Source organism: Schistocerca gregaria, chromosome 7 (assembly GCF_023897955.1).
Source record: "Schistocerca gregaria isolate iqSchGreg1 chromosome 7, iqSchGreg1.2, whole genome shotgun sequence".
Lineage (NCBI taxonomy): Eukaryota > Metazoa > Arthropoda > Insecta > Orthoptera > Acrididae > Schistocerca > Schistocerca gregaria.
Genome location: NC_064926.1, coordinates 284,603,922 through 284,626,943, shown reverse-complemented (window position 1 = coordinate 284,626,943; position 23,022 = coordinate 284,603,922). Strand labels below are relative to the sequence as shown.

The 23,022-nt window shown below is 44.6% G+C and overlaps 1 protein-coding gene across 2 annotated transcripts in view; it reads right to left on the bottom strand.

Annotated features, from left to right (window-relative positions):
* LOC126281796 (beta-1,4-glucuronyltransferase 1) overlaps positions 1-5,990 on the bottom strand; it is a 231,587-nt gene extending 225,597 nt beyond the window's left edge. The window contains exon 1 of one of the 2 annotated variants that reach the window (XM_049981009.1): positions 5,912-5,990. In XM_049981009.1, the coding sequence (XP_049836966.1) occupies positions 5,912-5,920 (9 nt within the window). In that variant the 5' untranslated portion in view covers positions 5,921-5,990. The remainder of the gene's footprint in view (positions 1-5,911) is intronic. The other variant, XM_049981010.1, reaches the window with a different exon arrangement.
* Positions 5,991-23,022: the final 17,032 nt, after the last annotated feature.

Below are 23,022 nucleotides of genomic sequence, written 5' to 3'. Positions count from 1 at the left end.
TGTCCTCCCCAGTATAGGAATTGCGTAATGTCTGTAAAAGTAACGTGTGCGGCGCAGGAACGACGACACGTTGAAGTTTGGGTCCAACCGTTAGTCGTGCACTGATAGCCAAACGGTTAACGCGACCGCTCGCTTGAAGTGGGAACTGTGGGTTCGAGTCCCGGCCCGGCACAAATTTTCATTGTCGTTATTCGGACAAGCGCGCATGGCCGAAGAAACATTGCATCGTCCTTCTTAACAACATAGGCACTACAATACCGTACCCAAATATAGTAGGACGCGGATTTGTGTTGTCGTCCTCCAGAACGCTACTCCAGTGTGTTAACAACTGAGGCACCTCGCTCGGTAGTTGTGACGATTCCAGCAACTAATCACCAATCATGTAAGCAAATGACATCACATACAGGGTGGTTATAATTAAACTTTCGCTATTTGAGGAGGACATGCAGAAGCGAAATAACGAATAAACCACTGAAAAACAAAAACACATTTTAATTTCCAAATGAGAGGGTAACACTTGTTAACTGCGTAGCATATTTACGTTACAGGTTACAAACGTTGCACAATATGACTATTACCTTCATCCAAGGCAGCCTGGATCGGCACTCTACTGCTATCCGGAACAAGTGTGGAGCATGAAATTTTCAGCTGTCGTGACACAGTTCGTGCACAGCTTGATGATCGCACATTGCGTCCAGCATTCTCTGCAGCGGTAACAGTAACTTCCTTGGCAATTTTTGGCGGAATTGTCCAGTTAATTAGAACTTCCGAACGACGTTCTTCAACACCGGCGCTGAAACGGGACCTCTCTGTATTCCTTCAATGCGTCGATACCCGTGAAGAGCTGCAGCACAGTTGTTACTGTCTTGATAAAAACAGCGTTACGAGTAAAGCACTGCTCATCTTGTCCAGACCCATATTGACTGTCCGCTGCTGCAATGTACCCTGACGCTTGTGTTTCAACCCAGCGTCGCCGTACCGGCACGGGAGCCTAACGGCAAGTCATGACACTAACACTGCTAACAACGTAAATTCTGCTGCACATAGTCTGGACAACCACACATATTATAAAAATGGATGAATGTATCTGTGTATGTTCCACATTTCCTCCTGAACCACTCTATCAGTTTCAACCAAAGTTGGTACGCATATCCCTTACAGTCAGACAACAATCACAGTGGGAGTAAGAACCAGGTATCTATCATAGTTCATGCGAGATGATGTCATAAACAACGAGATGTGTGAAAGCCTGTCACATTACACATGGCTTTTAAATTGATTAATTCCGTGCTACTAACTCTACTCGCAATAACTTTCGCAGACAGAATCCAAATGTGCTGCTAAATGCACCTACAAAATTATATCATGGTATCATATATAGTTCAGAAAACATGACGTCATAAACACTGAGACGCGTATTAATTTATTACTTCTTTGCTGCTAACTAACACATTTTGTAGACAATATCCATAAATGCCGCTAAATATGCAAGGGTAAGTCAATTATTATCCGCAAAGTAGTTATAAAGTTTTATTGTAATCAAATAGGAAACTTACAAGAACATCATTTTTCGATACAGTCTCAAATGGCTCTGAGCGCTATGGGACTTAACATCTGAGGTCATCAGTCCTCCAGAACTCAGAGCTACTTAAACCTAACTAAACTAAGGACATCACACGCATCCATGCTCGAGGCAGGATTCCAACTTGCTACTGTAGCAGTCGCGCGGTTCCGGACTAAAGTGCCTAGAACCGCTAGGCCACCGAGGCCGGCGATATAGTCTCCTTGCGTTTCAACGCACTTGCTCCATCGTTGTACAAGCTACTTGATGCCCTCATAAAAGAAGATTCGCGGTTGAACGGCGAGCCAGGAATGTACCGCTTCTTTCACTGCTTCGTACGAGGCAAATCGACGGCCGCCTAATGCCTGTTTGAGTGGACCAAACAAGTGATAGTCAGAAGGGATAAGATCGGGGCATATGGAGGATGATCCGGTACTTCAAATTTGTTTCTGGAGCGTTTCAGCAGTGTGGGCAGCAGCCGTGGGCATTGTCGTGCAACAACACAACACTTTTTGACAGCAATCCTCGGCGTTTGCTTCGAATTGCAGGCTTTAGCCTGGCAATATGCATCTCACTGTAACGTACACTGTTTCTTGCTGTGCCCCTTTCCCCATATTGTTCCAGTACTGGACATTGTGCGTCCTAAAAAAAACCGTAAGCATAAGTTTTGCTGCGTACAGTTGGGTCTTGAACGGCGAATTTCGATGTTTCCATTCCATACACTGCCGTTTACTCTCCCGCTCGTAATGATGGATCCATGTTTAGTCACCAGTAATGATTCTGTCTAAGAAGTTGTCCCCTTCGTTACCATAGCGATCAAAATGTTTTTTGCAGGTGTCCAAGCGCGTTTGTGTTTGCAACTGTGTGAGTTGTTTTGGGACCCATCTTGCACAAACTTCATGAAACCCAAGTCTGCTGTGGGTGATTTCGTTGGCAGAAACGTGACTAACTTGCAGATGATATGCCACTTCGTCAATAGTTCATCGTCTGTCTAAGAGAATCATTTCACGTGAACGCTCAATGGTTTCGTCATTTGTGGCGGTAAACGGTTGTTCGGTTCCTTCATCGTGCATAACATTTGTGCGACCATTTCGGAATTTTTCTATCTATTCTTAGACACTCCGTTGTGGCAAAACTCTATTCCCGTACTGTACCGAAAGTCTTCGATGAATTTCGGCCCCTGATACGCCTTCCGACCACAAAAACCGGATCACTGAACGTTGCTCTTCTTTGGTGCAAATAGACAGCGCAACAGCCATGATTAATAGCAAGGCAGCGATAACGAAACTAACCTAGCAGCTTGAAAATTGCGAAGATATAACAGCAAATAAACAAAGCATGCGTCATCAACGTAAAACGACGGTTCTGCCAAAATAAACAAAAATATAACTAAATTGCGGATGGTAATTGACTTACCCTCGTGTCATAGCTTAAGACATACGACTTCTTAAACACTGAGATGCGTAGAAAAATGCCGCATCAAGTTTTAAAACTTTTAATCTTTACTACTAAGATGTGCAGTCGAGCCGTCTACAGAGCTATGACGAGGCAATGCCAAAGACGCGTTTACATAATCGCTTTGCAGATACGCAAAGCAGCTGCATCAGAGTACAGAAACCGTCCATTCCACGAATACGCTTTATTCCAACAGATCTCCCCTTTCGCTTCAAGAGATTGCTGTTGTCAATGACTTGCATTTGCCATTACAGTTAAAAAGTCACAGGGGCAGTCCGTAAATACTGCGGAGTGGATTTGGCATCTATATGTCTTCCACGTAGACAACTTTAAGACGCTTGCTCACGGGTGGGCTAACGCAAGAATTTATTCATCGTAGCTCCTGAATGTGTAACTAGAAATATTGTTCATAATCATGTTCGGAGCTAAACCCAAAATACATTGCATTTATGTTTCGCATATTATGGTTCTTATATTGGATATTGTACTTATACATCTGTACATTATACATATTTTTCTGTACAACTCATTCGTAATTTCAAAGTGTTTTCACATATAAATGAACTTTTTCCGATATTACTGTACAAACATAGTACATCTTTTGTTTGTCTTTATAATAGAAGAATTGGCAAAATAAATACCCATACAACGCCAGGTTTGTCAACTAGTCATTCCAATGAGTTTGAGTACCCATACGATAAAGTTTGCCGTCTACAAATGGTTCAAATGGCTCTGAGCACTATGGGACTTAACATCTGAGGTCATCAGTCCCGTAGACCTAGAACTACTTAAATCTAACTAACCTATGGACAGCACACACATCCATGCCCGAGGTAGGATTCGAACCTGGGACCGTAGCAGAAGCGCGGTTCCGGACTGAAGCGCTTGCCGTCTACATTGGCTCAAATAGCAGACGTTTAATTCTAACTATCCTGTATTTTGGTTGGTTTACGCGCATTCCCTTACATTTATGTATCACGATCATAGATCCTACGCTTGGTAAAATAATTTCGTATTTACAAAAGAAAAGCCCAAATATGTGGATGTTCTACGACATTAATTTTCGGCTTACTAAGCTGACTAGGTAATCGTTTACAGTCTGATTATATCCTTGAACCAGTTAACTAAATAAATTAATGAATTAGAACATTGAAACATTTGTCCTTCTTTTTATAAACATTTATTTATGTTGATGATTAACTGCCAAAGTCTTCTGTCAAAGCACAATCAATTGGTCGTTCATAAAACGCGTGTGTTGTTTACTGCTAGACGGCCGCGGTGCCGAGTGGTTCTAGGCGCATCAGTCCGGAACCGTGCGACTGCTACGGTCGCAGGTTCGAATCCTGCCTCGGGCATGGATGTGTGTGATGTCCTTAGGTTAGTTATGTTTAAGTAGTTCTAAGTTCTAGGGGACTGATGACCCCAGAAGTTAAGTCCCATAGTGCTCAGTGCCATTTGAACCATTTGTTTACTGCTCGCTGGAATAGTGGAAAGTTTATGAATGACACTTTTCCGCCAAGTTACACTATAAAACAAATCGCAGAAATTCCCAGATTCTGTGCATGATTATGGCCTATATACCGAGAGACTACAAAATATATTGTTCATACTGAAACGTTTGTAAAATAATTTGATTACAGCACTAAAAAAAGAGCCGGAGGCTATAGCTGCCGTCTCTATGGACATCTTCAGCCGGAATTACACAAGATAATTTTTAATACTTGCGTGTCAGTAGAGGTCATGGTTCGACACGCAATTCTTCATCGACCTTCACGGCTCACAACAACAGCAACAGGTCATTTGGGTCAATAACTTCTCCACTTGTTGGATACACGGTTTATTAGCCTTTGTTCTTCGCATAACTGCTTTATAATGCGAAATTCCCACTTTCGCTCGTTTTGTTTCGGATACTGCCACTACGTCAGCACACATTAACTGCACTTGAAACACCTGCAACTGTGGTTTTCGATAATAACCTCTTCGCTTGATCATCCATTGGAAGACATGCTAGCTACTGTATTGATTCGCGATTTTACTTTTATATAGCAGTACTTGTTTCCTTTTTCATCACATTTCGTAAGTGAGATAAACTGGTAATTAAAAATTTTGGCTGCTAGACCTATTCACATACATTTGCCACCCAACTTGGAGCAATATCAAAACGTACAGCCATTTCCGTAACACTTCCCGAATGACAATTAGCTGAAATTCTGCATCACTTATAGAGAAAAAATTTTATAGTTGTCGTTTTTTTTGTGGAGCACTATTCTTAGGAACCCAAGTCACATTAAATATCAAAAATAGTGCAACAGAACCGACATTTTAAAATGTCTCGTATTATTTCCGCAATTTTTTATTAATTGTATCTTCGAAGTGCTAATTAATGTAGGAAGAGCTCTTCACAAGCGCTATCGGCTAGTTAAACACAGAATAGGCGAAGACTTGCAATAGCGTTTTTTTTTAATGTAGTCCTAGTATATTGTTCTACGTAATGTGCTATTATGAAAGCTACGAACTAGGTAATATTCATACAGTAACAACAACACAAATTCGTAATCACAGAAAAAAAACGAAACCGTTTAGCACTAGGGTGAACTGACTAAATTAATTACTCACTACCGGCGCTTTCGAAACAGCAAATTCATAATATGACACCGACGTGCTAAGGAATTCACTTTAAATCTGAAAAAAATGATCGATATGCCATGAAACAAAAAAAAAATCTCACGATTGAAATATGTTTTTCACAATGTATTTTAAACTGAATGTGTTTATGAAATGGTTGGTATTACAGTTGACAAAAGTCCTCTAGTAGCAAATGTGTGATCGCGCAGACACAATTAATGTTGTACGCTCACGAGTTAGACAGAGGCGTCAACCAGCGGCTGCACTCACCTGGACCATCGAGGGCAGCGTTGGAGGGGGCTGCCTCAGCGCCGGGCAGCCATCTTGGCGGCGCGCGCCCACACCATCAGTGGTTCTGTCGTGGACCGCCGCGGTGCGCTTCCGTCGCCGCTCGATACCGCGATCTTCCTAGTGTCTTGCGCACATGCGCGGTCTGACGTCGGCACGTCGCTCCCGGCTATTAACGTTTAGAGCCGTTGACGGCGCGATATTAAGGCCGTTAACGTACTGAGCCGCCCTACGTCGCCTGCCTGATTCTATTCGAGTTCACAACTGTCATCTACGAACTGGTATCTAGGAATTCCCGAAATACATCAACCCTTTCATACCTCTGGTTACAACTGTGTACATTAACTTTTACTGTGTCTTAGCTGATAGAGAAGTATTTTTTCCCCAATGGAAACCTGAGGCACACAATTGGGAATCTTCATTCCTTTCATCATAAGCAAGTGCTTACAGCTGTTGGGCATCACTATAAAATATCAGCAAGGCAGTGCAGCAGAGTGCAGCAGCTCGTGACCAGAATACACGGATGTAGCTGGTTCGCTATATTTCTCTGTATAATTGAATATTGTTATTGTTAATTTGCATGGTAATTATTGAATGATGATTTTACTATTTATTGGAATAGAAAATATTTCTTAATCAGTTATTTTAGTTCATAAATGAAGCCCAGGTTACAAAGAACGTATTGAAAACGGGTATATATTTTTGTATAAGTCTTGTATGTAAAATCATTTTAAAAATAACCTAAGAGTATTACCACAAGAAGAAAAATGTTCTGTCCTCCAGAGAAAAATCATATCTGGAAGCTTTTATTTAAATGATTACATCTTTCCTTAGACTATCACCTTCAAAGTATTTCCGTTGGGAGCGTATACGGTAGTCCCAACTTTTTGCAACGTTTGAAGTGCATTTCTGGAAGTCTTTGCTAAGGGGGCTCCAGAGAGGTTGAAATTTTGAAACTTTCAATTTTATTTTCGTTGATCACAATCTATCGAACTTTCCCCTTGCTATGATATATAAGATGTATATGTTATTGCCTTACTTCTGTTTTATTCATTCATTTAAACAAAACACTGTGTTGGTGTGACCATAAGCATTTGATAGTTCCCAGACTGAAATTTGATTTTTTTAATCCCTAGCGCACGAGTGCAATTATTTAGGAGATGGGGATTCAAAAGTTTCCATAGCAGTTGAGGGAGACAAGCTATATCAAAAAACGTTTCTATCATTAAGCAGGAATGCATATGTGCGAAAGCAAATAGGTATGAGGCTGCCGAGACTGAAAACTGCATACCAGGGAAATAAATTGAAAGATGGAAGAGGATTCGATAGTAAGAATAGACTCACAGAAACTGTCATAGAAAGAATTTCAAATTATTGTGGCATTGCCATCAGGCAAAATGTAAGTAGCGTACAAGACATGAGAAAAGCTGTATGGGTAGTATTGTTTCACCTCTCTTCAACAGATGATAAACCCGTTCATGGCCCATCCCCTTTAGAAAGTCATTCATGGGGCAAATGCAACAGAGCACGACCAAATGGCGAGAAATGTATTCACAAACCAGCTATTCCTCGTGCCATAGAGGAGGTATTGAAAGAAACTTTCAAAGATTTGTCAGATTCAAGTCTACTGAAGAAACGTCCTCCTGGCCGCACCCAGAAACCTAACGAGTCCACCAACAGAGTAATCAGGGCCAGAATTCCTAAGACAATGTTTTCGGCAATTAGTACACTGCATTTTGGTGCCCTTGATGCACTGACAACATTCAGTGTAGGAAATACTGCAAAGTGTGAAGCCTGGAAAGACAATTACAACAAACTGTTGGTTATTTCACAGCGAAACAAATGTTGAATTTAGATAAAGAGGGACTTACGGTATCAGAGAGGAAGCTGGTAGAGACCTTGAAACATGGACACGACAGCCCAGACAAGCAGGAAAAAGGATATTGGAAAATGATACGGAAGAGGATACAGACAATGCATAAAATGAAGCTGGGATACACTGAAGACTTTAATGGCTGTTTCCCGTAAGATGGATGCCTAGGAATAAAGTGTAGTTTTGCTCACCTACTACTTGGCAGAATTTGATCAAAATTTAGAGGGTGTACTCCTTACAGTACTGTGCATATTTTAAAACGTGGGTTTTCTTATTCTGAAAATATCAAAGCAGTCAGAGCCTTACATACGTAGAAAAGGCAGCAGTTTTTTTATTTTAATGTCCACTTTTTATAAAATAATTATTATCTTAAAAGTAATCAGCACTTTTAGAAAGTCTTCTATTAAATGATTACAAATGTGTAACCTGGAAGTCATTTTTTTTTTAATTTTTATTTTCAATAGTTTCAGAGAAAGCGTATCTTTTATATGAATAAATTTAACATTGTTTAAGGTAGGGATTTTTCAACTGATCCGGAGACCCTTTTGGTGTTTAGTACCCTGTTCAAAAATGGTTCAAATGGATCTGAGCAGTATGGGACTTAACATTTGAGGTCATCGATCCCCTAGAACTTAGAACTAGTTAAACCTAACTAACCTAAGGACATCACACACATCCATAGCCGAGGCAGGATTCGAACCTGCGACCGTAGCAGTCGCACGGTTCCAGGGTGAAGCGCCCAGAACCACTGGCCACAGCGGCCGGCAGGCAGTACCCTCTTCAATTCCGCTTAAATCTCCTTCATTATATCAAATCTTCGCCCCTTCATCGTTATTTTCATCTTGAGCGAGAGGAAGAAGTTACACTAAGGTAACTGTGGTATGTACAGCGGGTAGAGAACAACTGTCATCTTATATTTGATCAAAAATTCCGGACTAATGTACGTCGTATGTGGTAGTGCGTTGTAACGGTAGAGCTCCCAATCGTTCGGTTGCTACTTCTGAGGAAATTTTCTAGTCAAACGTCTCAGAACATGGGGGATGGCAAATGGCTCTGAGCACTATGGGACTCAACTGCTGTGGTCATCGGTCCCCTAGAACTTAGAACTACTTAAACCTAACTAACCTAAGGTCATCACACACATCCATGCTCGAGGCAGGATTCGAACCTGCGAGCGTAGCAGTCGCACGGTTCCGGACTGCGCGCCTAGAACCGCGAGACCACCGCGGCCGAACATGGAGGAGAACTTTTTATTGACCGTCCGACCAGGAGAGACCCACCCTTCGTGACAATCCCACCTCAAGTCTCCTCCTGACCACGAGAGAGGAATTCCATATGAACGATCTTCACAATTAAAAAAAGAAGAGGGAAGAAAAATAAAAAAAACTCGACATCGAAATATTATTCTTGACCTGTCTTGCTGTTTTTGGCTCCGTTGAAGGAATCTTCCATTGCGTCGATTGCCTCTTAGTTTCAGGATCATAGCCATAAACTCGTCTTTCGTCATCAGTCACAGCCTTTGAAAGAAACTTTAGATCGCCTTGAAGCAGTGGTCAAACTATCCTGAAGACTTCTACGCGATATTACTTCTGATCAGCTTCTACAGCTACATCTACATCTATACTCCGCAAGTCACCTGACTCCTAATACCGCTAACTGATCCCATCTTCCCTGTTCCATTCGCGAATGGCGTGTGAGAGGAACGATTGTCGGTAAATCTATAATTTCTCGAATTTTCTCCTTGCAGTCAGTTCCCTAGACGTATAGGGCCGCGCGGAGAGGCCACGTGGTTTGAGGCGCCATGTCAGGGATTGCGCGGCCCCTGCCGCCGGAGGTTCGAGTCCTCCCTCGGGCCTGTGTGTATGTGTGTTGTTCTTAGCATAGGTTAGTTTAAGTAGTGTGTAAGTCTAGGAACCGATGACCTCGGCAGTTTGGTCCCTTAGGAATTCACACAAACACGCGTATGTGGAAGCAAGTAATATGTCGTCCGACTCTTCGCCGAACGTATTCTCTCGGAATTTCAATAGTAAACCTCTCCGAGATGGACAATGCCTCTTGTGGCGTCCGCCGTTGGAGATGGTTGAGCATCCGTGCAAACGGCTCTGCACCGACTGAATGATTCCGTGACGAAATGCTGTACGTTGTACCTTGTCTATCTCTTCTATCGATCCAACCTGGCAAGGATCCCAGACTGATGAACAATACTCAAGAATCAGTCAAACGAGTGTTTTGCAAGTCAGTTCTTTCGTAGATGAATTAAATTTCCTTAGGATTCTCCCTGTGGAGCCGTGGCGGCTTGCTTGCAGTCGATCTTTCACCGCAAGCAGAATCTTTGGTCGGCCACATGGCAGGTGGTGCTCGGGGAGCAGGGTGTGGTGACTCGCGAGAAGCAAGTTAGGCTGGGTCGGTGGAATGGAGCCGGGCCCTGGCGACAGAGTCTGGAGGCCCGTGCTGCGACGTCTAGCTCAGCGGTTGCGGCCCGTGTTGTTATGGGTTTGGCAGTGCTTTGCTGTCTTCATCATCCTTGACCTTGACCTGTGGACACGTCGCACGTCACCTTAAACACAAGATTTTATTTTCTTCAGCCTTCCCGCTTTGCATCTTGGGACGAATTTGAAAGTAATGAAGATGTTTATTTTGGAAGCTACGATATTACATTCTTGGTGACCACCTTGTCCTGACATTCCACTTCCTGGTGCTGTGGGAGGAAGATAGTCTCTCAATTAGGATTAAAGCCTTATTGCCTCGGAGAAATTGTAATATGTATATGTATATTGTGCTATTGTTCTGAAGACAATATGTGAGCGGCTTTAATTTAACCTTTAGAGAGGTTTGCTTGCTTAAGTGGTTGATATGAATTTTAGTACGTTTTACTGCTGTCCACAGAAACCACTAAGTATAAAGCGTGTCCTACGTCACACTGAGTTGTATCGGTCGATTTCCAGCTGTTATTTACCTGTCTGCTTGCTTGCGGGAGAAAAGCAAAGTGTAAGGTCGTAAAGTTTTTCACTTCTCCCAATTTCTTAAATTTTCTGGATGCTAATCAATGGAAGACGAACCTCAGGACCCTGAACTGTTTGTAATATTTTAGTTAATGAAGTTGACTTAATATTTTTAGTGAAATAGAATCCCCTTTGAATTTGTTCATGCTTGTTGTGTCGCCTAGGGCGAAAATTACTTGAATGGTCTTGTTGCCTTATACATTTTTTGTCGGTACTTGGTACTAAGGCGCCTGAATTGGAGGCGCCTTTGTATTTCTGTCTATAATTTACTACATTGTCAGTCTTAAGTGTAAATATTAAGCACGGAGACTTACTTAACGTTATGGTACCCAGTCTGTAGTTCAGTAGCTTGTTTTTCCGCTCTGTGCGGGTCGTATGAAGGTGTGGTATTTGTATCTTATAGGATTTTATGTATATTAAGTGCGCCTGTCATATTCAGTATTTAAGTTTGGCTGGTTCCTCCCAGCCATGGGAGCAAGCTCGGGGTCCCTCGGGAGCGTACGATCGTTTCCAAGGGCTCCCTGTCTTCCGCAAAGGCAACATCCGCATTGAAAATGCTACCCGGTTTGTGTAACGACGGCAAGGGGTTCTCAGTCCGTACATAGAGCCGATCTATCTCAGTCTGCGGATCCCATAGACAGTTTATTGTCAAAAAGTACTGTGTACACTTTTGGCTTCATAGCCTTGAGATTTCACCTAATATTTGTTTTTGCTGTTTTCTCGGAGTCTGATGTGTCTCCTGTTATAGTGTATCAGCGAAAGACGTTATTCAAATGCTCTATTTCTTGAAAAGTAAGATTTTAATATTGAATTTTTTTTAAATTTTCTTTTTCGCAATTTTGTGCCAGTTAACTATTCTTAGAGTCTCTTTGGATTTTCTCTAATTAATTGCTTGTTTGTAATTGTTGAAGTTTCCCCAGCGTACTGAACATTCTGTGAGGTTTCGGGATTGCAGCCGGATCATGTTGACTTCTTGCCACAATATTTCGGCTGGCTACCGTCCAGCCATCTTCAGGTGAGTGTCCGCCACTGAAGACTGCTATTTTCTTTTCTTTATTTGTGGTAGGTGGAGGTACAGCGTCACAGGGAGATCTCGGTATTTTTGTCTTGATGTAAAGGTAAAATTTTTCTATCCTACAATGACATCATTGGAGTGCATGTTGAAGGTGTGGCAGTGGGACTTGTAGTCCTCTACCACCCTCGGATTGTGGAAGTTCAAGGTAGCAGACAATAGGGAACACAACTACAAAGACACTGATATTGGTGGTCGTGTTATGGACGTCAGATATCGAGTGGTCGTATCAAGACCGACACTTTATTAGTGGCTGTATCAAGTCTGAATCTGATTCCTCGAAGATAGTAAGAGGAACAGGGTGGCGGTGCCAGCGCCATAGAGCCATAGTGCCAATGTGGTGCAAGCCAGTGACCGTGTCATGCAGAGCATCCACTTTGTCATAGAGACACCATGCTTTCTCTCGGATGGACGTCTCTAGTGTTACCACGTTTGTTTCATGGTGGAGGCTAACAACCCTCGTGAAGGGAGGTGCATGCAGGCTCCACCGATGCATCTTATTCTGCACGCGCTGAAGGGTGGCCCTTGGAGAGGATTCATAGGTGAGGGAAGGGTGGACAACCTTTCAGTACAGTTGGAGCTTGGTTTCGAAGTTCAATTCCCTGCTGTCGAAGAGAGGGCACAACGCTTTTATCAGCTTCTGTCCTTTTTGGGTGACATATTCTGCATGGCGATAGAAGACCGCTTTTTATCCATTTGGTCACCTAGATATTTGGTATCTGGGGACCATGGGTCCTGGACGTCTGTAATAATGAAGTTGTGGAGGAGGATTGGGAGGCGTTTTGTGAAGTGGACTGCCGTAATTTTGGCGGAATTTGGGGCAATTTTTTTTTAACGACACTGTGTAACTGTCGCGTCCACCTGCGTCTGGATACGAGCAATGAGCTGGTCCGAGTTGCAGCTGGTCATATAGAGTGCAGTATCATTGGTTTATTGCGCCAAGTGGCAGTGTGGGATGACTGGCTTATCATTATCACAAATGTTAAAAAGGACTGGAGGTTACACAGAGCTGCTAGTAGTACCCATCTACACGTGACGTAAGCGCAAGTCTTTTCCTTCAACGAAGAAGGATCTATCACGGAGCAAATTATCCACGATCTTGACATAGGTGTGTGGGATGGTCGTCTGTGTCAGCATTTTATACACAAAGTTGAACTGCTAAATCTTGTCGTACGCATTTTGCGGGTCCAGGAAAACCGCTGGCTTCGGTTTAGTGGAGCTCAAGCCCTTGCTGGCATGTTCTGTGATCCTAAGAACTTCGAGTTCGTTCGACAGGTGGGAAGCAAATCCAAACTGTTGTGGATACATTGTTCCAGCAGCCGCCAGAGTCTGTGAAATGCCGTGGAGGATCAAAGATTCTAGGATCTTTGCCATGGTATTCAGAAGGCTAATTGGCCTGTTGTTATAAGGGACCATAGGATCCTTCGAGGGCTTGGGGATTGGTAATCAGTGTGGCCTGCTTCCATTGTAGAGGGAAAAGGCCGGTTAGGAGACAACAGTTCAGGATGCTGGTAAATCAGACCAGTGGTTTGCATGGGATCCGACAGAGATGTTCGTTTATGATGCCATCCAAACAAGTAGCTGAATGCCCACGCTTCCGCCAGAGGATCTGCTTGGCTTCCGCTGCGAATATTAGGTGAGGGGCAGTAAGAGGTGTTCTTTGTCTGAAAGCGGTAACGGCCGCCAGAATATTTCGTTCATTCTGTAGTTCATCAGGCCCTGGACGAGCAATTCTGAGTCCCAAATGCATCTGCCAGAGTTTCTACCACACGGAGGCCATCATAAGTTAAACGATCCACTGTGTGGATTGGTAGGTTGGTCTTCACTGTGGAGTGCCCTAGGGCTCAGACAAGGTCATTCTGTTTTATGTTGGAAGAGAAAGGAGGATATCTTCTCCCCCCATCGTTCTGATTTCCAATCGGCGAGGCAGTGCCAGAATTCACACTGAGGGTGCCTCATGCAATGCTTAACCCGAAGCTCACAAAACTGCTTCCACTGCATGCTGGAGTGGTTCCTCTGAATTTTTACTTTGTGTAATAGGGGAGGCAAGTCATCCAGAAGGGTTAAAGCCCTTGGGACAATGGAAGTAGTGTCCTTCATTGCCTTCTGGATTTTAATGTTTAGGTAATCAACAGCACTAACCAGATCGGCAGGTGTTGTCAGGTCAAGTTTTTGCCGAGTAGTGTTGTTGTGGATCCTGAAAAATTTGTCACAATTCGTGATGGTCGAGTTAGAACGGATGTCTAAAGACAAGTGCATCTGCGTCAGCTGCCATGCAAACCACTGGTCTTATTTACCAGCATCCTCAACTGCTGTCTCATAACCTGCCTTTTCCCTCTACAATGGAAGCAGGCTAAACTGATTACCATCCCCAAAGCTCTCGAAGGATCCTAGGGTCTCTTCTAACAACAGGCCAATTAGCCTTCTGAGTACCATTGCAAGGTGGAGGAGCATGGGGTTAGAGGCCAGTTCGTGGAGTGTTTCCAACATAAACTGCACCGCAATGTTCTTGAAAATTGCCACATCCAGACTGCCCAGCTGGCAGTCGGAGCGAACTGGTATACGGGTGGAAGTCTGTGGGCTATAGACCGACAGTGCCAGAGGATCTTCCACGTCAAGGAAGACTCTGCGCTTGCGATTAGCAATGCAAGAATGCCAAGCCGGATGCTTGGCCTTGAGATCTGCCCCAACAATGAGTTTGTCAATGTATGGAGGACCACTTCAAGAAGTGGTAGGTTAGGGCTCAAATACGCCACAGTAAAAATAAAAGCGCCAAGGCGGGTAGAAACAGTGACTGCCATAGCCTCTTGATTGGAGATCCTTGTGATTACGGACTAATGTCTTATGTAGGAACACTGCTCTGCCCCCACCTCGGCGATGGAGTCAGTCAGTGCAATAGCAGACCACATTGTGGAGACGAAAATCGTCTACGGGTTTCAGGTGGGTATCTGTGACAAATAAAATGTCCACATGGTGATCTTAGAAGAAGGTGTTCAGTTCAGTCTTCATGCATTTAATGCCATTAGCATTAAAAATACAGACAATTAGATCCCGAGGGGACTGATGGTTGCGCAGTGGGTGATTCGGCATTATAACAATATCTGGCTCAGCCAGTCAACAAGAGTGATGACCTGGAGACTGATAGTTCAAGGTGTCAGGTTTATAGCAAAAGTCTGCGCAGAAACGCATGTGCATTGGCAGCTGTCACAGGAGTGTCCTCTGTCGAAATTCGCGCCCTCTGCAAATACTATTCCATTAGTGGCGCACAGGAGCATGCGTAAAGATGAAGTTACATGTCCGCCTTCTGTCGGAATGGGCGCTCGCGTCGATAGAAACACATGCCAGATGTCGCCAGATGTGTCATCACTGGATTTCAAGCCTTGTCCAATTGAAAGCCGCCGTCACGATTTTGAGTTAGGCGTTTTTCCTTAGATTCTTTAATTATTGAATCCCTGAAAGATCTCGCTGGAGCCAAGATTTTTGGCAGAATAATGCATAGAATGTCCCGTGGTAATACTGTGTTCAGCTACGGCCTACTCTCTAGGCTGCAAAAGGCGAGTGTGAGGCTCATGTTCAATCCACCTTTCGCGTACTGTGCATGTCATCTGACCTATGTATGTTTTGCCAAGCTGTCAATGAATTTTGTAAATCCTGGCCTTACGTAGACCCAGGCCAGCCTCTGCCGAACACATAAGGGTACTAATCTTCGCCTGTGGCCAGAAGATGAATTTGATGTTTCCTTAGGATCTAGCCAACTTTAGATAAAACGTTGCTCACGTATGAAAGGATTGCAGTGGGCTTGAATAGCTTCTTATCTTCTTGATTTTGTTCGTGGTAACGTTTCCTCGTCTTTAGCGCTGTACTAATCTGATGTGGAGAGTACCACTATATTTGAATACCGGCAGTAGATGTTCTAGCTCCTTTGTAAGACTGTCTCCATCAGACTTTCGTCTAAAGTAGGCATGATCCTAAGGAAACATCAAGTTAAAGCAATCTTCCTGCCACCAGCGAAGATTAGTGCCCTTCTCGGTTCGGTAAAGGACGATCTGGGTCTGCAGAAGGCCGAGATTCACAGAATTTCTTTCCAGTGTGGTAAAGCGTACGTAGGTATGACGATACGCACAATGCATGAAAGGTGCATTGAACGTGAGCGCCACGCTCGCCTTTCGCAGCCCAGTAAGTCGGCTGTTGCTGAGCACTGTATTGTGTATGTAACATTAGTGCAGTGTGTTTTCAGTGTCATTGTCCCATACAGTAAATGCCGTTTTTAATTGTGCTATCCATGCCGCCAGTATTTATGTGCTAAATCTTCATCGAGTGCTACTTTAACTGTAAATGGATTTTATGTAAACGTGCCTCATTCAAGTACCCCTTCTTGTCTATTTAAACTCCAATTGCTTCCTCCTTCTCATGTGTACATTTCATCTTTTATCCCCATATTATATACATTTGATGTTCTCCTGTGGTATTTTATGTGATCTTTCGGCTGAAGAGTGGTAAATTATGCTGCTGCCAGCAGGGGAAAAAATCCAGTAGTTTCCATCCAGAAGGGTAGAATCCCTCCTTCCACGTGGAAGAATTTGTCGACTGGGCTACTCTCAGTATTTATTCTTCAGCTGGAAGCTCTCAATGTACCTGCTCTGCACCATCTCTCTGCCCGCCACCGCCGCCACCACCGCCTTGTCTGCCGCCCGCAGCGGTCGCCGCTCGTCACTTCGCCGTCTATTACCGGTTGCCGGCTGCCAGCCGTCTTCGTTGCCCTCGCCGTCGCTATCGCAATAGTCGTCGCTGCCGCCTTCACTGTCACCGTCTGCCGCCATACTCCGCGGCGCCGCCTTTACTGTCGCCGTCTACCCATTCATCGCTTTCGCTTCCTACCTCGGTGACACCCAACGCCAGTAGGCTCATCTTTTTTTACACATGGACGCCCCAGCCACCTCCATTACCTACACATCCCCTTCCCCTGCCCTCACCATCACTTCTTCCCCAACCAATCAGTTTCTCCTCCGGCCCCTCTCCTTATGCCCACACTCCCCTCATTACTGTTACCTCCCATTACATCTTCTTCCAAATATTGTATCCCCACATATATCTGTCCACTCCTGCTCCCACTCACGGTCCTGCCACCTGTCCTCAAGAGATTCTACCCCTCACCAGTCACCCTACAACACCAGCACCACCTTCATCCGCCTGGGTCATAGCCTGGTACCTCCGCACCCTAAGCAAGGCCTGCCACCCATCACCAATTGCTCCAGCGTATCCCTCATCCTTCTTCCCAGGCTGCCCTCATGGAAAGAACCCCTAAGCAACCTAGTCTTGACCCCACTCCTGCCTCATCCACCAAACAAACACTGTCCACTATCACCCTTTCTGACCCCCACAGGGAAACCGCCTCTATTCCAGGATCCCAACCCCCCATTTTTAAGACCTTCATCATATCTCTCCCCAATCCCAAGTTCCTTATGCCTGTGACCTCACCTTCGCAAATACTTCCCCAATGTCCCCCTTTCCCAACTCATTCCCCGCAATGACTTTCCTTATCAAATCCCCCAAACCCTCTCTCCACAGTGACCTCCTCAAAAAGATCTCCTTCATTACCTTTCACCACCATGCCACCCTTACACCCTTTCTTACAACCTCTTCTCCCCACTTGCCCCAACATCCTTGCCATCCTGCAACCCTCACCATTGTGATCACGAAGTTCAGCCCTGTGGTCATGAAGGCGGAGGTGTTGCCAGAACTCAAAACCCGTTCTAACCACTGTATCTACATTGACTCCAGACCCACCTTCCTCGTGTGTGCCTTCACAAAACCTCCTCCTCCATTGACCATACACTCATCCAGGGAGCCACTATTTATAACTACCACCACCCTGTTGACCGTTTCCACTTCTCTACCCAGTCCTACTGGTGCCAAAAGTGCTGGTCTATAATGATCATCTGTAAAAATTCTCCCACCCACCCCCACGACAAAGCCTTTTATTTCCTCAAACCATGTCCTGACATCACCTCCCCTCCTTCGTGCAATACATGTAATGAAGCTCATCCCACCTATTCCTCTAAATCTAAGGCGAACTTCCTCCCACCAAACCAGAGCTCACCATCTCCATTTGTCCCAATGATCAGAACCTCCTCCTCAATATTTTCCTCCCCCCAACCCCTACAACTGAAGATATCATCTGGTTTCTTACAGTAGTACTTCAAAACATCCACCCCTTCCAATGCCCACACACCACATCTCCCGTGCCACCCCTTCCATTTTTCACTTGAATACCTATGCCACCTACTCCCACAACCAAGCCCACTTCATTTCTACCTGCCTTGAACTTACTCATCGAAGCCTCTCTTGACCCGCTCCTTAAACTTACACTCACTCTGTCCAGGTGTGATGTCAGTGTCACTGCATTCATCAAAACATCCACTCCTTCCCTGTCAACAAGTCTCTTTTCATCCATACCCTGTCTGAGCACCGGATTAATGCCTTCATCTTCAATGAAGCCCTCCTCCAGCCTCACCACACTGTCCACACTTCGCCATATGTCCATCACCATACCGAAAATCCCAGCCGATTAGTGCCAGGTGGGATTGCTGTTGGCGACATTAAGCACATCCCTGAGTAGCCACAACCCCTGCTCAATGAGCCTGCTGAACACCTTACCTTCATCACCTTTTTCTGCACCCTCACTGTCACATGGGCCACAATTTACGTCCATCCTGCCGCTCTCATCCCCTATGACTTCCTCTCCCATATTTTCCACACCTTCTCGACCTACACGATTGCCACACACCCTAACATCCATAGCCATGGCCTTGCTATCCTCGATAGTAGCATTTGCTCCTTTTCCACCTTCCAAGGTGACCCTGTCCTCTCTCTATCATACCCATCCTGAAAGTAACCCCCCCCCCCCCATGTCTTCCGCACTTCCTCCAACCTCCTTGGCCGTATACCATGGAAATCCTAGATCCCTATGGCATAACCATATTCCAATCCTTCTTACTGTCACCTTTGCCATTCGCCCTTCCCTGGCTCTGCAACCTGTCACCCCTCCCAAGATCGCTTATGACTATTGCCATGATGACTGGAATGCCTACCAGGAATCCACCAACACCCAGGTTGAAAGCCACCCTCTCCCCTTCCACCATCCTAATGACAAGGCTCACACATTGTCCATCCTCCACAAGTCCATCTGTAACACAGTGGAGGCCACGTTCCCACCAGACCTATCCATCCTCACCCTCCAAACACGACACTGCCCCTCATCACAATTGCTCACTTACCGCCACCCCAAGAAATTCTGTCTCTCCTTCCTCGCCACCATTGACACCTTATAGAACACCATCCTCTTCACTAGATTTTACCCTGACCTGTGGAAGACCTCCTGTATCCTGTTGTTGCTTAAACCCAACAAACCAACTTAAGAAACCTGTTCCTATCGCCCCATATGCCTCACCTCTGTCTTTAGTAAGGCCTTCAAGTTCATTCTCTCCCACTGTATCCATCATCACATAACTCAACACCACTTCCTCTCTCTTAACCAGTGTGGTTTCTGACCTTCCTTCTCCACTAACGACCAGCTCCTTGACCTCATCCATCTCCTCTCCCTCCAGCTTAACTCCCATCACTCAGTTATTTTGTTTCTCTCTACCTACAGAGTGCCTATGACCATATATAGCACTCTCAGTTCCTTTTAGGCTGCAGACCTACGCACTTCCTATCAACTTCACCCATCTCATTGCCTCCTTTCTCTTCCATCATCCTTCCTATGCCATCATCCATAATACTTCCTTACCTTCTACCCTACTGCAGGTAAGCTCCAGAACTCCTTCCTTTCTCGTCTCCTTTATCTCCTGCACATCACTGATAAGCCAAAACCACCCTTTACTGTTCATCTCCTTCAATATGCTAATGACACTGCCTTCCTTGCTATCTGTCCTACCCTTCAACGGTCCCAGCACTCCCTCCAAACACACCTAGATCAGTTTACTGCTTGGTGCAACCAGTGGCTCCCTGGAATCAATCCTTCCGAAACCCAGGCAATCGTAATAGGACGTACCACACCCTCCTTCCTGTAATGGTTCTTTATTTACGTGAGCATTACGACACTCCAACCCCAGTTCTCGATACCAGTACTATTGTACTAATTTTATGCGAAGTAATAGACATATTTTTGTGACAATATTCACATTTGGTTTTATTAATGTATAGGTGCTACGATGTATCGATATATTACAGTGATATGGTTCTTGTGTGTACTCATTTCTCTGACACTGTTATAATCTTTGATTTACTTATAACCGTTTTGGCGCGAATGAGCACAGGACAGTCTTTGTTTCACTTTGCAGAAGTTAAGCTGTTATTTCGCTTTGTAAAAGAATAGTCAAGTCTTGTGTTTGGTTAAAGTGGAAATTAAATATATGAAGATCGATACAAAACTGTTTTTTTGATGATGTGACAATTAAGAAGATGTATATATGAATTTACAAGAAGTAAACACAAGAAGTGAACACCAAGTCAAAAATTATTTCTACCATACCACTGTTCTGATCTGGGATTGTTTGATCATTAAGAACTTCCTGAAAACGCATTTGTTAGGTCTTCAAATATTACTAAAATACATATCTGGACCTTCTAGGAGTCAAAGTGGAATCACCCTACAATCAACAAGATGAGCCATAACAACTTCGACGAAATCTACGTGGGAATCCATTCAAGATAAGTGCCAAAATTAATGACATTTTTTACAGTGACTCCATTATTTCCATTCTGACACTGCCATCCACAGTCAATAACTTTGTTGTTGCCCAATAAAGCGAACATATTCTGCGTGAGCGACATTATTAATCTGATTTCTTACCTACTTTGCAAGTGGTGGTATTGTTAGAATTGTAACACCAAATGGCTTCTTTAGGACGCCATTGCATTCACATATCTCCTCCTTTTCCTTGGAAACATTCGTATCCTTTACATCTACTGCCAAGGCGATTCCTCTCACCCCCTGATGTCTCATTTCCTCTCCCCTTCCTGCCTGCTACCACACATCTAACAGTGTGTCCCCCCTCTCTCCATCTCCACATCCTCCACTTCCTCTCCCAAAAAAACTACTAGCATCTCCTCATACCAGATGATGTGCTTCACTCCAATATTTATCCTTCTTCCCAACTCTGACCCTCCCCTTCCCCTCACCTCCTTCCTAGGGCACCCTCTTCTTTTTCTTTCCTTTCCCACACCCTCTGCTGTTTCCTTCCTCCTATTCCCTGGACCTTCTCACTTTCCCTCTCCAAGTCCTTGCACTCCTTCCTGGGCTGCTCCCTCCACTGTCCCTGTCTCTTGTCCCTTGATGTGCTGCTACTGGCTGCCCCCTCCCACTCCTTCCTGCCCCCCTCCTCTGATGACCACCCTTCTCTCTTCCCTCTGTCCTTCCTCTCTCCCATCCCTTGACAGGGCCTCCCCATTTTAATCGACTTCCTGTTGGGTACAGGTATTTGCTGTGTTTGTCATAAGTGCAGTGCTTGTCCAGTGCCATCGTCCCATGTGGCTTCCATTCTGTAAACACTGCTTGAATTGTGCTCTTTGTGCTGTCAGTGTTTATGTGCTATGTCTTCATATTATATGTGCTATAATTATATGAGGATTTTATGGGAATGTTCCTCGTCTACCTACCCCTTTTTTATATATTTTAACTCTAATTGGTTCCCCCCCCCCCCCACTCAAGTGTAACCTTTATTCTTTATCCTTGTTTTATGTATGTACCATTCTCCTGTGATATTTTATGTAGTCTCTTGGTTGAAGAGCGGCAAGTTGAGCCACTGCCCAAAAGGAGCAGTGGTATGAAATAATAATATAGAGAAAAACTAACAGTTTCCATCCAGGACGTTGGCTACTCTCAGTATTTATTCGCCAGCTGCAACCTGTTAGTGGTGCTACTCTGCGCCGTCTTTCTTGCTGACACTCCTACCACCAATGCTGCTGCCTTGTCTGTCACCCATCATTGTCACCACTTGGTGGTCTACTGCCAGTTACTGGCTGCCCTTCATCACTGTTGCCATCACTGTCACCATTGCTGTCACCATCGCCTTCACTTTCGCCATGGCCATCATCTTCATCATCGCTGTCGCCATCTCCACACACATTGTTTCCGTTTCCTACCTTGGCAACACCCATTGCTGATAGTTTCATCTCTTTTTTAAACATGGACATCCCAACTAGCACCATTACTCACATCTCTCATTCCCCTACCCCCACCATAACGTCATGGAGTTCCTCCTCCAGGCCTCCTCCTTATGCTCACCCTCTCCTCGTTACTGTTTCCTCCCCTTCAATCTTCTCCCTCATATTGCGTCCCCACATATAGCAATCCACTCTGTGATGTCCGGAATTTAAAAAAAAGGAGGGTGGTAATTTTTTGTTTTTTGTTTTGTTGTAAGGAAAGAAAGAAAAAAGGGTGAATAAAGGTGAAGGGAAGTGGTTCTATTTTTACTGGAATGAACTTATTGATGGACATCACAAAAATTTATTTTACCTATATTTTTTTTTACTCATCGAAGAAGACAACACAACACATATAAAAGAAATCATCACACTAATATTATCCACAGAATGATCGTTTCACAAGACACTTTCTAGCTCTACTGACTCATAAGACTGAACAAGACTCGACTGACTCTACTCTCTCTCTGGACCACAGCCTCTTCACGTCCCTCTGGACCAGAGATTTCAACTGTGATTAGCACGCCGATTATTTAATTAATCGTACAGCCGCTGGGCGCGCGCTTGGCGCGTCATTTAAATGGGGTTAAACGCACACCGCGAGAGGCGTGGGCTAGCGGTGTCTTACAGGTATCGCCACAACTCTTGCTCCCACTCCCAGCCCTGCCACCCATCCTTCAGAGTGTGCCCTCTCTCTAGTTTCCATACAATGCTGGCACATCCTTCATCTGCCTTGGTCATATCTGGCTGGGCCACAGAAGCCACCTCAGACAATTCAATGATACTACATCATGCTGACACCTGCACACCCCAAGAAGAGCCTGCCTCATGTCGCCTTCCACTCCAATCCATTCCTCACTCTTCTTTCTTGACCACCTTCACCAAAAAAAACGCTAAACTGCCTTGTGTCGACCCTGACCCTGCCCACCCCATCCTTCTG